General features: G+C 35.9%; 2 protein-coding genes across 2 annotated transcripts in view; one reads left to right on the top strand and one right to left on the bottom strand.

The window, feature by feature from the left end:
- The window catches only part of LOC108909647 (flotillin-2), a 309,055-nt gene that overhangs the window by 71,036 nt on the left and 223,708 nt on the right, over nt 1–14,311 (bottom strand). The window lies entirely within an intron of this gene.
- LOC108909636 (glucose dehydrogenase [FAD, quinone]) lies at nt 1,100–13,701 on the top strand. The gene is made up of 6 exons (XM_018714023.2): nt 1,100–1,354; nt 8,159–8,866; nt 9,353–9,603; nt 12,388–12,831; nt 12,890–13,274; nt 13,371–13,701. Exons 2-6 carry the CDS (start codon nt 8,517–8,519, stop codon nt 13,699–13,701), a joined length of 1,761 nt encoding a protein of 586 aa, XP_018569539.1. The 5' UTR covers nt 1,100–1,354; nt 8,159–8,516.

Raw genomic sequence — 14,311 nt, forward strand, 5'->3', positions numbered from 1 at the left:
ACATTATTTCTGTAACGAAATTGAAATGGTTATGAAATGAAATTTAAATTATTTGAACTTTTGGGGTTTTGTAACTTCAATATTAAATCTTATTTAAAGTGAAACAGCTAATTTCTTTGCAGCCATAATAGTCACATTTGGTCAGATGAAACACACTACTACCCGCACACTACTCGTCGGTGGTATAGCTTTCAGAGGAGATTCGGTGTCAATGTCAATGGCGATCGTTTAATTGGGCCGCATTTTCTACCTGAACATCTGAATGGGCCGCGTTACTAATTTTTAGTAGAATTGTTTGAAAACCTTCCCCTTCGGGCTTACAGCAAATGTTGTTAAAATATTAAAATTATGATGCTAATAAAAACTGATTTTTGGCAAGGCATGCTCAGACCTCGAGGTTCTTGCTGGGCAACAATAACAATTTAATATGTTGATTGCATAAATAAAAAATAATTTATAGCATTTTAAATTATTATTGGTTGACGTGAGCAAAACCGTTTATTTATTGTCTTTATATGAGCGAAAATATATAAATATGGCAACGTTGCATCTAGGGCGCGTTGTTCATAGGTTCATATCGTAGCCGTGCATAATATTGTGACGTCAGCCGGTCAGTAACAGCCTGAAAAGGGGGTTAAATAATGATTTGAAAATATTTTTTACAGCTTAAATATGCATTTAATTTTTTTTTTAATCACGCCATCGTATTATACTCATTTTTCTCTATCTGCTCTTAAAATTAATGACATTATGACTGAATCACCCTGTATAAATATGCTAACAGCGAAGGAGAAAAAAGAGTTTTATGGATGGCCCTGTACATCTAGGTAGGACGTAAGCATCATTTATTTCCATTATCGGACAAATGAAAAAAAAAACACGAATTACCAAACGCACTTTCTACATTAGCGAGATGTTACAAAAAAAGCGGTAGGTATTGCGCCCATCCTATTATGCGTCGCGATGTCGCGGATGAATTTGCATATGCGCTAATGGCAAAGATAAAGCGGCCCCACCCTCCCCGCAAAACCAGTAAATAAGAGGGTGTCGTCTCTCGGCGGGTCCGGCAGAGTTTTTCAATGGACTGTCCGTCGCGAACTTGAGTTCACTTTTCAGTCCAAGTCGAACTTTCACTGAATATGCCGACTTTGCGAGGCGGCATCGCCATCCAATGAAGTTCAGTGGTCGTACGGGCTGGTGAGAAGTAGCGTTTTTCGCGTACGAGGTTCTGCGTTTGCCAAATGATATATTTGATAAAGAAAACCATGTGCCTGTAGATAAGGATAGATTTAAGTGTTGTACATAATAACCGGTACTCTTATCACCAAAAAGCTTATGGCGGAGTGCCACAAGGGTATGTTTTAGGTCTTTTTTTTCACGATTTCTGTCACTGCAAGTCAACTGTTACATCGATGACACGTAATTATATTATTCTTTCGAAGAAAACGTAACACACAAATTATGTACCTCCAACTACCCTTTAAAATCTAAAATAACATTATTTGTTATTAAGTTGATGTGATAATTGAACGACCTTTTACTTGTCTAATAACCAAGTGGTAAAGAATTTTTTTAAATGTCATAATATTTAATTAAGAATAAAAAATAAGTTGCTTATTTCAATGTTACTTTACCTAATATCAAAATATTTTAGTCTCACAGAATATAAAAGCCTATAATCTACCATTATTTAAATCAATATTACAAGTTTTATTTAATTTATTTTCTCTTCAATAGTATTTTAATTTTATTGAATTACGTATACATACATATTTACAAACATATTTGCTTTTATTTATACACATTTTGAACAAATTGCAAAATTAGTTAAATGTTTTGTGATTTTTGATATTTTCAATATTCATAATTGTTATTTTTACAAGTAGATTTAACAATAGATATGAAAATAGGAAGAAATAATTTTCCGACACTGGATTCTTTTACGATTTAAATAGTCTGTTGAAATCGTAGAAAACTGTTGTTTCCCCATCAGTAATCTTGAAATTATGGAAATTATTATACCACCTATCGATTTTGCAATTGATTTTAATTATGTGTTACCTAACTGCGGAGAAACAGAATCATCTATTAAGAAAAAGAATCACACGTGCAGCAGATTGGAATCTAAAAGAATACTTATACTTAACGAAATTTTATTTCTTCGAGAAACGTATTGCCAAAGTTGTAGCTGACCTCAGCCAATAATAACTTGTTTATGAGTAAAAGAACAAAATCATTCTTGTTATTTATACAATGTGTTGCATTCAAAATTTGTAAACTTTTTACCGAAAGGTAGTCACGGAAAACTATTTTCAAACCGAGTGTTTCAAATAAAAAGAGGAAATTCAAAACGTATTGAAATATGATGGAATAAAGACTAATTAAATAAAATAATGATGTTTGCAAAGCATCACGCTATGTGAATATACAATAGTAAGTGAGTCGTATTCGCTAAATGTAAATGAAACAGCACCTGCTCGTTCTTCATGCCGGGGTAAGTACCAAGACCATTATCCCTGCCTTATTTATATAAAGTAATTTCGCCATTTTAATTAACAGATTTATTCCATTTCGATTCCTGAATTGCTCTAGTGTTGTTCTTAGATATGCCGAAAAATGAATCTTCAAAGAAATGTATTCGTCACAATTCTTCCGTCATTTGATTAATGTTTTCGATTTGGAATCTTTCATTTTGGTGATATCTTACGCTGATTGAGAGAAAGTGTTAATAAATTTTTGCCACATTCTTCTTATAAGCATCTAATACTGAGACTATTTTTTAAAAAAAGTAGTAGGGGATAACTGACGGAACTATGAGGGAAGGAATAATGACTATGTACTAAAACATGGATGGATGTTATTTTTCAAAACTATTCAATTACGCAATCGAAGTCTTGTCCGACCTTTGCAAGCTGACTTTTTTCTTCTAATTGGATTCTACCGTTCAAACAATTGGTTAAAAAAAAACCTCGCTTGCGTTAAGCAACTCTGGCAGATTAATGGTATATACGAAAAACAAAACTAGTCATCTCTTATATAATCGAGAGACATGGTTCCATGGCACACTTCGAGTTCACCCAAACTGTGTCAGAATCGACAAACGTTATCTAACACGTCCTTGAATGACTTGACTATTTCGCGTCGCCCGTAAAATATTTCTAAATAGGTATTTTACCTAAACGTTTCTTTCGGTGTTGTCAAGTCCTCGACGTAACCATAACAAATTATTACCAACAAACCAAAATTTAAACTTGAATATACTTCCGAAATTATAACACCGGCAATATCAAGGTAACTGCCGATAAAAAATGTTAACAAAACATTCCTTTATAGAGAATATAAGAGACTATTTTAAATATCGGAATATTTTATCAGATATTTTTATTGGAACTGTAAAAAGTATTTGTTGCAACTAGCGGTGGCGTGCATACAGAGTGTCCCAGAAATAAGTGCCAAAATTTTAACCACATATTTAATTCATTAAAAATAACTTTTGTCTAATAATTTTTTTCAAAAATTTCTTTTCTGACATGCATACGAAAACTTCGCTTATTTTTTATGATTGTTTATTAAGAGTTTTTTAATATGATTCTGATTAAGCTCAGTTTGTACGTTCACTACGTCGCAAAGTACAACAAGACAATCACAATCTAATTATTCAAAGTGGGATAAACTCCCCGTCACATTACGAAAGCATTAAAATTCCTCGTTACTTTGGTATAACACGAGTTGTGCGTTGAATTTCACCACGTTCTGTAGGTTTCCGGCATGCAGATGTTATCCTACAAAACTAGTAGCAAGTTCACTGCTGAACCAGGTTAACGTAAGGCCTCTTACATAAAAACTGCGAACCAAGATCTCGGCAACATATGGCACGTTCCATGTTAACGAATTAGAAACTTTTTAGTTGTTTATATGTACTTACACTACTTACAGCTTGGTTCTATATTTTGAAACGTCTGTCTGAACGATAAAAGTATTTCCAAAAATAAATATCAAAGATACAGACTTTCGTTTGCTTCGTCCAAAAATGCAGAGATAAATATTTTCAATGTGAGAAGATGTCTCCGTTATTTTAATATTCAATGTTTGCGTAATATTGGGTAGTATGTAGTACATTTTCTATAGTAACTATTTAGTGGTTTCACAAGCGATAATGGGATTTTGATCGTTTTTAGGTATTGAACATTAGCATAAGTAAATGTAGTACCCTTTCGAATCCCAAGGTCGCGCCAACGCGCCATATAGGTATTTACCGTACAGTACTAGGTAATTTTTTCATCTAGTTTCATAATGTCACCGTTTCCTTTGCCAAGGGGCGTACTCGTCAATTAAATTAGATTCAATCACTGTGGTAACTGGGAATTTTACGGAAAATATTTGTTTGTATTTATGCTTTGTTCCATACTTGAGCACTAGGTCGCGTTTATTTGCTGGAGTAGAGCAAAAAATGGCAATGGATTTTTTTGTACAGTTATTAATAATTATATTTATAATCGAGTAGTGGACAGCTATAGATATAGGTTAGGTACGTAAAAAAGTAATATCCCGAAATTTGATTTTAAACAATATTAACAAGATTGATACCAAGACAACAACCATTTAACTTTTGTATGACACTATTACGTGTATTTTAAATCAAGGTATAAAAAAAGAAAGGAAAATGATGAGAAAAAATAACCTAGTAGGTTCTGAATTTGGGCAACACGTATATTATATTCGCGAACGTTAAAAGGAATTTTCAATATTTGCAACGTGTAGACGTAGAATTTCGACATTAGAAAGGATGTCAACGGCTAAATATTTAAGCATCGAATTTGTAATGGAGTCTGTTTCCTTAAACAAACCATATTTGCAGATGTATCCTTATTATATCATATTATTTAGGATATTACGAAAACTCGAATAGGAGAAAGTCTTTTATAATATTACTTTATTCTTATGTATAACAGTTTAAATGAATAGAACTATGAATTGTCACAATGTGCTTTCATTCTCCTTACAAGGATGCGTGATATTAGATCAAAATTGTATAGTTTTGATATTTTTTCATTTCATTAAGTGGTGATACTGTATCATCAGGACCGACGAATTCGTTGAGACTATCACCAGACTTCACTCAGATTTTTTATATTTCTATAACAAGGCAGTTTCACCGTTAGCATGCGACTGTCAGGCGTGAAGGCTTTTCTTGGTGAATGCTTAACGATATGCTGTTGCAAAGCTGGTGCGTAAAATTGAACAAAAGTTTTGAGTATAAAAACTTGCGGTGTATAAGTATTGTGTCAGTTGCATATAATTGACGATCGAATGGTCTTCGACCAGGATTTTCCTGCAACAGCAGCTTTTTATATTCGTTTTTAAGTCGATTTTTTACATATCATTTCAACAGAAGGTGTATTTGTTCTGTCTAAAGTGATTGATAGGATCATTATTGATTGTACCCTCGAGTAAAAGCAACAGTTGAATGTACGAAAAATCGTACTTCTATACAGTATGTCCGCGGATTGAGTTTACAAGAGGACCAAGTTCGTCATGACGATTTGTATTTTCTAAACAAGCAAAAACTTTTATCAAGAATGCTTTTTGTAAACTCTTGTAAACTCAATCCGTGGTCATACTATAAATGTACGAGTAAATGTTAAATTTTGCGAATTAATTCAGAAAAGTTACTAGGTTTAATCTCGGAATAAAAATTCTAAATCACTACATAGCAACTTTAAACAATTTCACTAACAATTTAAATAATTAACAGCAAAAGCAAAAACATTCGTTTAATGATTTGATTGTATGTTATGGCATAGGTATTACTTAGGTAATATGAATACAAATTTTTGAGGTGTAATAGTTAAAAATTGATTCAAGTATGTTTCACTTCAAATAAATACAATTTCCTTCACAAAGGAGGTAGGGAATATTTTTTACTATTGTTTGAAGGCCGTTTTTGTACATTAAGGTGGCGTTTTATAAACACAAGAAATCGTATTTTTTGTAAGACATTGGTAGAACAAGTAGATCCATCCAGAAAATGACGAAGAGTAACGTCGAACTACCGCAACTCCGATTAATTTTTTGCATTGAAAGATCACGGAGAAAATGCAAACGTCTAAAAATCTACCTTCCCTGTTTTGTCCAGCAAATTTGTAAAGGTACTCAATAATAGTGACTAATTCATGTGTTAATAGTTTGATAAGAGCATTCTGCGGGGTGTGATTATGTTTACAGTACCGTACGCGACGTAAGATAAACATACTCGTATAATACAACATAGGTATACATTTTTTCCTTATTTTGAATGTACTGTTTGTTGTGTTATGTCATGGAGAAAACTAAAGGGAACAGTGAAGAGATATTGTTTCTAACTTGTTTAGATTTTCTAAATTGCTGGACAAAAAGTTACGCATATATACGCCCCCCCTTAATTGGCACTATAGTGTGTAGTCTCAACCAAAGTATGACGTTACCAAAACGAAAAAAACAGAATAGTCGACAAGAATAAAGTAATGTCAGCAAAGGCGATGAAGTAATATTCTTTTTAATTCTATAATTATAGACCGTCGGCTATTTCTTCAGTATAATAATTAATAAAATAAATTTGAAATACTTTATAGCACTAAACAGTGCATATTAGTGAAAAGCCGTTGTTCCCCCTCGCTTTATAAAACCGGAAACGTAATTTTTATCATTACACAACAGCATTCCCCATTATTATTATCAGGTTCAGGGGCGTAGCGAAGTAGACTTTAAATGAATTATTGTGCTATCGATCGAATGCAATAGCCGCGAATAGAAAGTGGTCGATCTTTCACCGATCCACAGCCTTCGGGTCGTTTGATCGCCGGCCACGATCTACTAGTCGTGGCATTGAACTTCCAAGGTAGATAGATGCCTTTTCAAAACAAAACGCGACCGATGAAAATAGCACGAACGGGAACAACGATGAGTGTTCGATTAGTTTTTTTTGGCGGTCAATGGCTTTAACTGTATCATTGGCATGCTTCCTATTTTTCTGTCTTTGCTGAGGGGCTATGGATGTCTTTCAAGGTGAAAAATAAGTTCGGTCACGTATACCTGCTCGAAATTGCAGGCAAAAAAACGCACTCAGTCCTAATTGATATGTTGGATCCGTTCAAAGTGAAAGCCGCGGTCTGAAATTTTTGGCTCGAATTTAGCAGTTCAGTTTCTTTCACATTTCACAACCCAACGAGAGAAATTGTCAAGAAACGAAATATAAATAAATGTACCAATAATTCATTTGGCGTAACTAATACATAAAAATGTGTTGAAATAACAATAAGCGGATATAAATACTATTTATTAAACTTAATTATAGAAGAAAATTTACAATTATCTTGAGGGTATGTAACATATTCGCTATAATAATATAAATTGACGACGTAAAAATAAATACAATATTTGATTAATATACTTTGATAATATTAATATACAACTTGATTACGAGTATAATTAATATTTTTTGATATTTTAATGTCTTTCTCTTTATTTGATGAATGAAATAGATCGGTGCGCTGCGGGAAAAGAATGTCACGGGTTATTTTTATGAAAACAGTTTTGCCTGACCAAAAATCTTACGGTGAAAAAATCACAAGCACAAATAAAATATGCACTTCATTATAATATCGCCCACATCAACAAATTGTTGACATGTCGAAAATCAATATTTTTCGTTCTCAGAAGTTGGAATGACGTTTCAATTTTTTCACAGATCATCCAAATAAGTAATTAAAAAAAACTATGGCACAAATAACTCGCAAGTCGTCAATAACTTATTGTAACTTTCATTTGAAACGCTTTTTTGTAGGTATTATTGATTTGGATAGGGAGGAATTCGTCTTAAATGGAAGACCCTGTATATAGATAACTTGCACGTGTTTATGCACGGTCTATATATATAAAGAGAAAGAAGAATGCCACTCTCTCGTAACTCCTCAAGCGTATAATTCCATTTTGGGAAAGTTTAACGTCACAAGTTCATAAAAATGTCCCTGCCAATTATATAATTATAATAAACCGAAAATATAGACTTTACTTTCTTAATACCGATTTGCAAATACTATAAATACGATTAATGGTATAGAAAATCCTTACAACAGAAATTTTTGCTAGTTTCTTTTTTAATGAGGTCCCGTTTTTTCAGCTTCAAAAGAGCCAGCATGGACGCAAGAATGCTGAAGCTGATCGACCATCTGAGACGCAAAATATACGTAGAACTCTCCTCGTCCTTTTTCTTTGCCAAATTGGACCTGTATAAACCCGCTCTGAGATTACAATGACTCGAATCAGTGCTAGACTGTAAAAAGTGCTGCAGACAATACACAAAAACACAATTAAAGCTGCCATAGGCCAAATCTAGTCCCAAAAAAACGTAATAGTGTTTAAATCGTGCCAAAAATTAAATAAGTGTATTCGATAACCCGATATAGTGTTAATAATAATAGTTACGAAAGTTCTCCGAAAACGAACTAACGGAAAATAAGTCAAGGACCTACAGGAAAATGGCTGTGATACTGCTGTCGACTATCCTGGGAGCTGTGAAAGCGGGGGTAGGCCTAATAGGAGCGGGAAAAATCGCCATTCTGCCTTTTCTCATAGCGACCATGACGTACTTCCACTACGACCAATTTGATCCGGAGAACAAACCCTTAGACCGCTCCAACGTCGATCCCACGTACGACTTCGTGATCGTAGGGTCTGGGTCCGCGGGGTCGGTTCTCGCCAACAGACTGACGGAGGTGCCCAGTTGGAAGGTCCTTCTGCTGGAAGCGGGAGGACACGAGACCGAGATCACGGATGTGCCCATCCTGAGCCTGTATCTGCACAAGAGCAAAGTCGACTGGGGATACAAGTAAGTTCGAATTGGAAAAAATAGTAGTCATTAAATCTGTTGAAAAATAATTACTTTATTACCACAATTTGTTAAAATTACCCTTAATGAAATTAAGAGCTCGTAATTACGGAAATGTAGCATGCAGAACTTACAAAACAAAACATAGAAATGCCCGAAAATCAGAATTTAACAGAAAACTTTTAGAATTAAGAGACTTTTAGAATAGAAACGACAGCACTTCTGGTAGTTTTATAAGAATACTGTAGCAGATACCTAGACTGGAACTCGGAAGATTTAAATTTCTTTTCTCATGTTTCCAAATTTGTTTATTCCTGCGTTCTGTATGGTACATTTCCCGTTACATAACTGATAAAAAAACATGGGGTCATACAATTTTTTGGATATCTTAATGAATTTCATTAAAATATAGATAGTAAATGTCTAACAAATCAATATTTTGCGCCTTTCCCATTCTACCGTTTTGTGCACGTCTTCGTGTTGCAGAACGGAGCCCTCCGATACGGCTTGCCAAGCCATGGTGGAGAACCGGTGCAGCTGGACCAGGGGAAAGGTTCTGGGAGGATCCAGCGTGCTGAACACCATGCTGTACATCCGCGGCAACAGGAGGGACTACGACAGATGGGCCGCTTACGGAAACGATGGGTGGTCGTACGAAGAAGTGCTGCCGTACTTCAAGAAGAGCGAGGACCAGAGAAACCCCTATTTGGCTAAGAACGCGCGTTACCATTCTACTGGTAGGTAGCTTTTCACAAGAGCCAGGGCAAATTGTTTAAGTTCTTTAATAATAATGCAACAGTTACTTACTATAATTGCATTGGATATATCTACGGCAAACTTATATCAAATCAAATAGATTGGATATAACAAAGTTGCATTCAGCCTAATGAAATAGTCTTATCATCAATCGTAAATAACTTTAAAACAAAATGGTAACAATTAATTTTTATGGAAAAAATATGGTTTCATACAAACTCATAACAACCAGAATCCGAATAAATCGTGCTATGTAGCCTGAATATAAAAATTAAATACATACTACATCGGTAGAAGAGTTCAAACTACATATACAAGGAAATACTCGTAGGAGATTTACATCTTATATTTGAAAGCCGATATTCCAATAGTGGAAAAATGCTATATAAATATCTGACTAAAACTGAAAAAAAAGAGCAAAAGGAAAAAATTGTATCACACTCAACTTAAAAATAAGAATGATAAAACAAACAAATAATAAATCAAAGTCAAATAATGATCCAATTCAAAACGTTAATTAAAAGATGCAGAAAAGTATCGGTACTAGTAACGCTACAATTAAAACAAAAATTAGATAAGAAAGTACTAAAAGATGTCATTTATGCGCCGATATATAAGTTAACCTGTTTAAATAACTGCTAAAAGACAAAATCTACATCTAATAAAGACGTAAGTTCAATAGTTACATGACATGAAATATCTGTTTTACAACCGCTACTGTTTTTATTACTTGGTACGTATGTACAAGGGAAAATAGACACGGTATGAGTATTCTTATACCTAACTAATTAAGTACTACAACTATCCTTATTCGTTACATGAACTCACGCGTCAGTATATTGATTATAATAACACATATATGCATTGTGGTTTTGCCGAGACATAATGTGAATATTCAGAAATCAGAGCCGAACGCGCTAGAGTGTAAGGTGAATGTCTCGGTTATATATTCACGGTCTGGCGAAAACATTTAATAATAATAACAGCAAATAAATAAAACCTTCGTCATCGAGTACAACAATATTGAATTTGCATTAAGGATGGTTAAACTTATTGAATTAATGGACTTTCTAACGCTTCAAATTAGTTTTATCGTGGATTCGTCGCCCATTTAAACAATTTTTTTATTGGAGATTCAAATTATTGTATTCGTGACCTTAGGTTTTAATCAGTATAACGGATGTACAAAAGAACAATAAAGATAATAAAACAGAGCATTTATAAGTAACGAGGGTTCAAATAAAAACGTGGTCAAGTTGGTTCTGAAAATTTGGACGTAGGGCGTAGCGTATAGCAAATGAACTTAAACGTCATCTGTCAAAGCGCTATATCGCCGCTATCAATTTGAATATTTTCGTTTTAAAAAGCGTTTAAAATGGTGTTTTCTCAAGAACAAAAAGTGTTTATCATAGAAGAAATGGACGCAAGATTGATGGAATGTGGAAGTATTCTATTGAGGAATGTTTCATAGAATTTCAAAATCAATTTCCCGGCATTGTTGAGTACAAAATTTTTCAAAGTGCAGTTCAGCGTTGTGTTAATGTTTTTCGTGAAACGGGCAGTGTAACAAGAAAAGAAGGAAGCGGCCGACCTAAAAAGCGGACTGAAGAATTAAAAGAAAATGTCCAACAAATAATGGAAAATGCGCCAAGAACTTCTGTACGTGTTTTATCACAAATGGTGGGCGTATCAGTCGGTACCTGCCACACAGTGTTAAAAAAAGATTTGCGTTTGTTCTCCTATCGTTTAACTTGTCAGCAAGAACTTCATGAAGTTGATTTTCCGCGACGGTCTGTATTTTGTGAATGGTTTTTAAACAACTATGGTGAACTTCATAATATCACCTTTTTTTCTGATGAAGCCTGGTTTCATTTAAGTGGTTACGTAAACTCACAGAATATGAGAATGTGGTCTTCTGAAAAACCAGATAACTTTTTTGTCGAGGGCCCTGTACACGCTCAAAAAATTGGAGTTTGGTGTGCTCTCAATCGAAGGAGGATTTATGGACCTATTTTTTTTAACGGTACTCTTACTGCGCAAAGGTATAGAGAAGAAATTATCGCTCCTTTTGTTAACCAGCTGGAAGAAAACGAAATTACAAACTTTTACTTTCAACAAGATGGCGCAAGGGCACATACGGCAGGAGAGACGATGAATATGTTGAGGGAAGTTTTCCAAAATCGACTAATAAGTCTCAATGCTGAACATGAATTTCCACCGAGGTCATGTGATATTACGCCGTGTGATTTCTTTTTGTGGCCTTACCTTAAAAACACTATTTTTGAACTGCCTATTCCTGATTTAAACCATCTGCAGGCTCGACTTATAGACAAGATTCGTGAAATTAACAATACCCCGAGCATCTTAGAAAATGTCTTTAATTCTTTGAGGAACAGGTGTGAAAAGTGCTTGGAACAAGGAGGGGGACACTTTCAGCAGCTGCTTTAATTTATTGTTATAACAAGGAGGGGGACACTTTCCGCAGCTCCTTTAATTATTTGTTATTGTTATCACGATTATTCTTTAAAATAAAGTTATATAGTCATTAACGTTATTGAAACTGACAGCTGCTATACAGCTCGTTGAGAAATGAGGTTAAGTTGGTCACTATAAGCTACTCCCTACGTCCAATGTGTCAGAGCCAACTTCGACCACGTTTTTATTTGAACGCTCGTTATAAGTTTAAGGGCTTATCTTAACTATTTTTTGTTCTTGATCAATAAAGCACGCTGGTATTCTTTATATTTAATTGGATTTTATTACAGGTGGTTATCAGACTGTCCAGGACAGTCCATACAACACCCCCCTCGGCGTGGCCTTCTTAGAAGCTGCCCAAGAAATGGGCTACGACATCCGGGACGTCAACGGAGAAAAGCAAACCGGCTTCGCCTTTTACCAATTCACCATGCGCAGAGGCACCCGCTGCAGCACGGCCAAGGCCTTCTTGCGACCGATAAGGCTCAGGAAGAACCTGCACATCTCCATGTACTCGCACGTCACCAAGGTGCTCATCGACCCCGACTCCAGGAGGACCTACGGCGTGGAGTTTATCAAGGAAGGCAAAAAAAGGACGGTTCTGGCCACGAAAGAGGTGATTCTAGCCGCCGGGGCTATAAATTCCCCACAGCTGTTAATGCTGAGCGGGGTTGGCCCGAGGACGCACCTGGAGGACAAGGGGATTCGAGTTATACACGATTCTCCAGGAGTCGGTAAGGATGGTAAGGTGGACTGGATTATTTAGGTTTTAATACTGTCTTTCCAATATAGGTAAAAACCTGCAGGATCACATATCCTCCAGCGCCACCTTCCTCATAGACCACCCTATCAGCCTGGTGATCAGTCGTTTAGTCAATCTCAACACGGCGATAAGGTACGCTCTCAAGGAAGACGGTCCCCTGACGTCTTCCATAGGCCTGGAGGCAGTCGGTTTCATACCCACCAAATACGCCAACAGGTCGGACGATTGGCCGGACATGGAGTTTATGTTGACCAGCACGTCGTCGGCCGCCGACGGAGGCACCCAGGTAAAAAAGGCGCACGGGCTGTCGGACGAGTTCTACAAGGAGGTGTTCGAGGGCATCAACAACAGGGACACGTTCGCTATTTTCTCCATGATGCTGAGGCCCAAGAGCAGAGGAGAGATTCTGTTGAGGTAACCAGAAGTTTGTGTTGCATACTTTTCATACAAGTACAGTGTAATTTTGAATGGGGTCGCATTTATACGGAGACTACCAATTATTGTTTCTAGATCCAAGGATCCCCTGGAGTATCCTCTGCTGTACCACAATTACCTCACCCATCCCCACGACGTCAACGTGCTGAGGGAGGGAGTCAAGGCGGCCGTGGCGTACGGACAGACGGAGGCTCTGAAACGGTTCGGTGCGAGATTGCACGCAGTGCCGTTGCCGAATTGCAAACACCTACCCCTCTACACGGACGAGTATTGGAACTGCTACATCAGGCAGTACACGTTGTCCATCTACCACTACTCATGCACCGCCAAAATGGGTCCGGCCAGCGACCCATACGCCGTGGTGGATCCGAGTCTGAGGGTAGCTCGAAATTTATTTTTCATTTAAATCATTATTAAGTATTGTTGGGATGCTGCACAGGGTGGGAAATATTCGATACTTAGCGGTTTTCTCCTATTTCCCGAAAGATAGAAAAGAAGTAATTTAAATTTTAGTTTTTTTACTAACCTCGAATGTTTTGGTTGCATACAGGGTGTCCGGTAAGTACCTCCTAATCTCTCGGGAGTGTATAGGGGAGGTCAAAATAAAACTAGTCCTTCCTATAATTTTTTTTCCTAATGTGCCCCCTAACGGAGTTATGGGGGGTCAAAGGGGTACCTAGAAATTAACGTTTAGGGTTATAACTTTGAAACCACCCTGTATATTTTAATAAAATTTTCGTACGTTGTATTACACATGGAGCTCTACGATTTGATGCTAAAATCAACTTTTTGCTATTATCAGGTGTCCAGAAACGGACTGGCCCTATCACAATTTTTCTCAAAATTTTGACAGAAGTAATTTTATCAAACTGAAAATATTATTATTAGATACTCTGAAGGTTTTTCTTTAAAAATGGTACTCTTTATTTATTTCGAAAAAATGAACGGTTTGCGAGATAAATCGGTTTTGAAAAAAATTGGTAACAAATACAACAACAATTAAAATTTATTTTTTT

Source organism: Anoplophora glabripennis, unplaced genomic scaffold, assembly GCF_000390285.2.
Source record: "Anoplophora glabripennis isolate ALB-LARVAE unplaced genomic scaffold, Agla_2.0 scaffold529, whole genome shotgun sequence".
NCBI lineage: Eukaryota > Metazoa > Arthropoda > Insecta > Coleoptera > Cerambycidae > Anoplophora > Anoplophora glabripennis.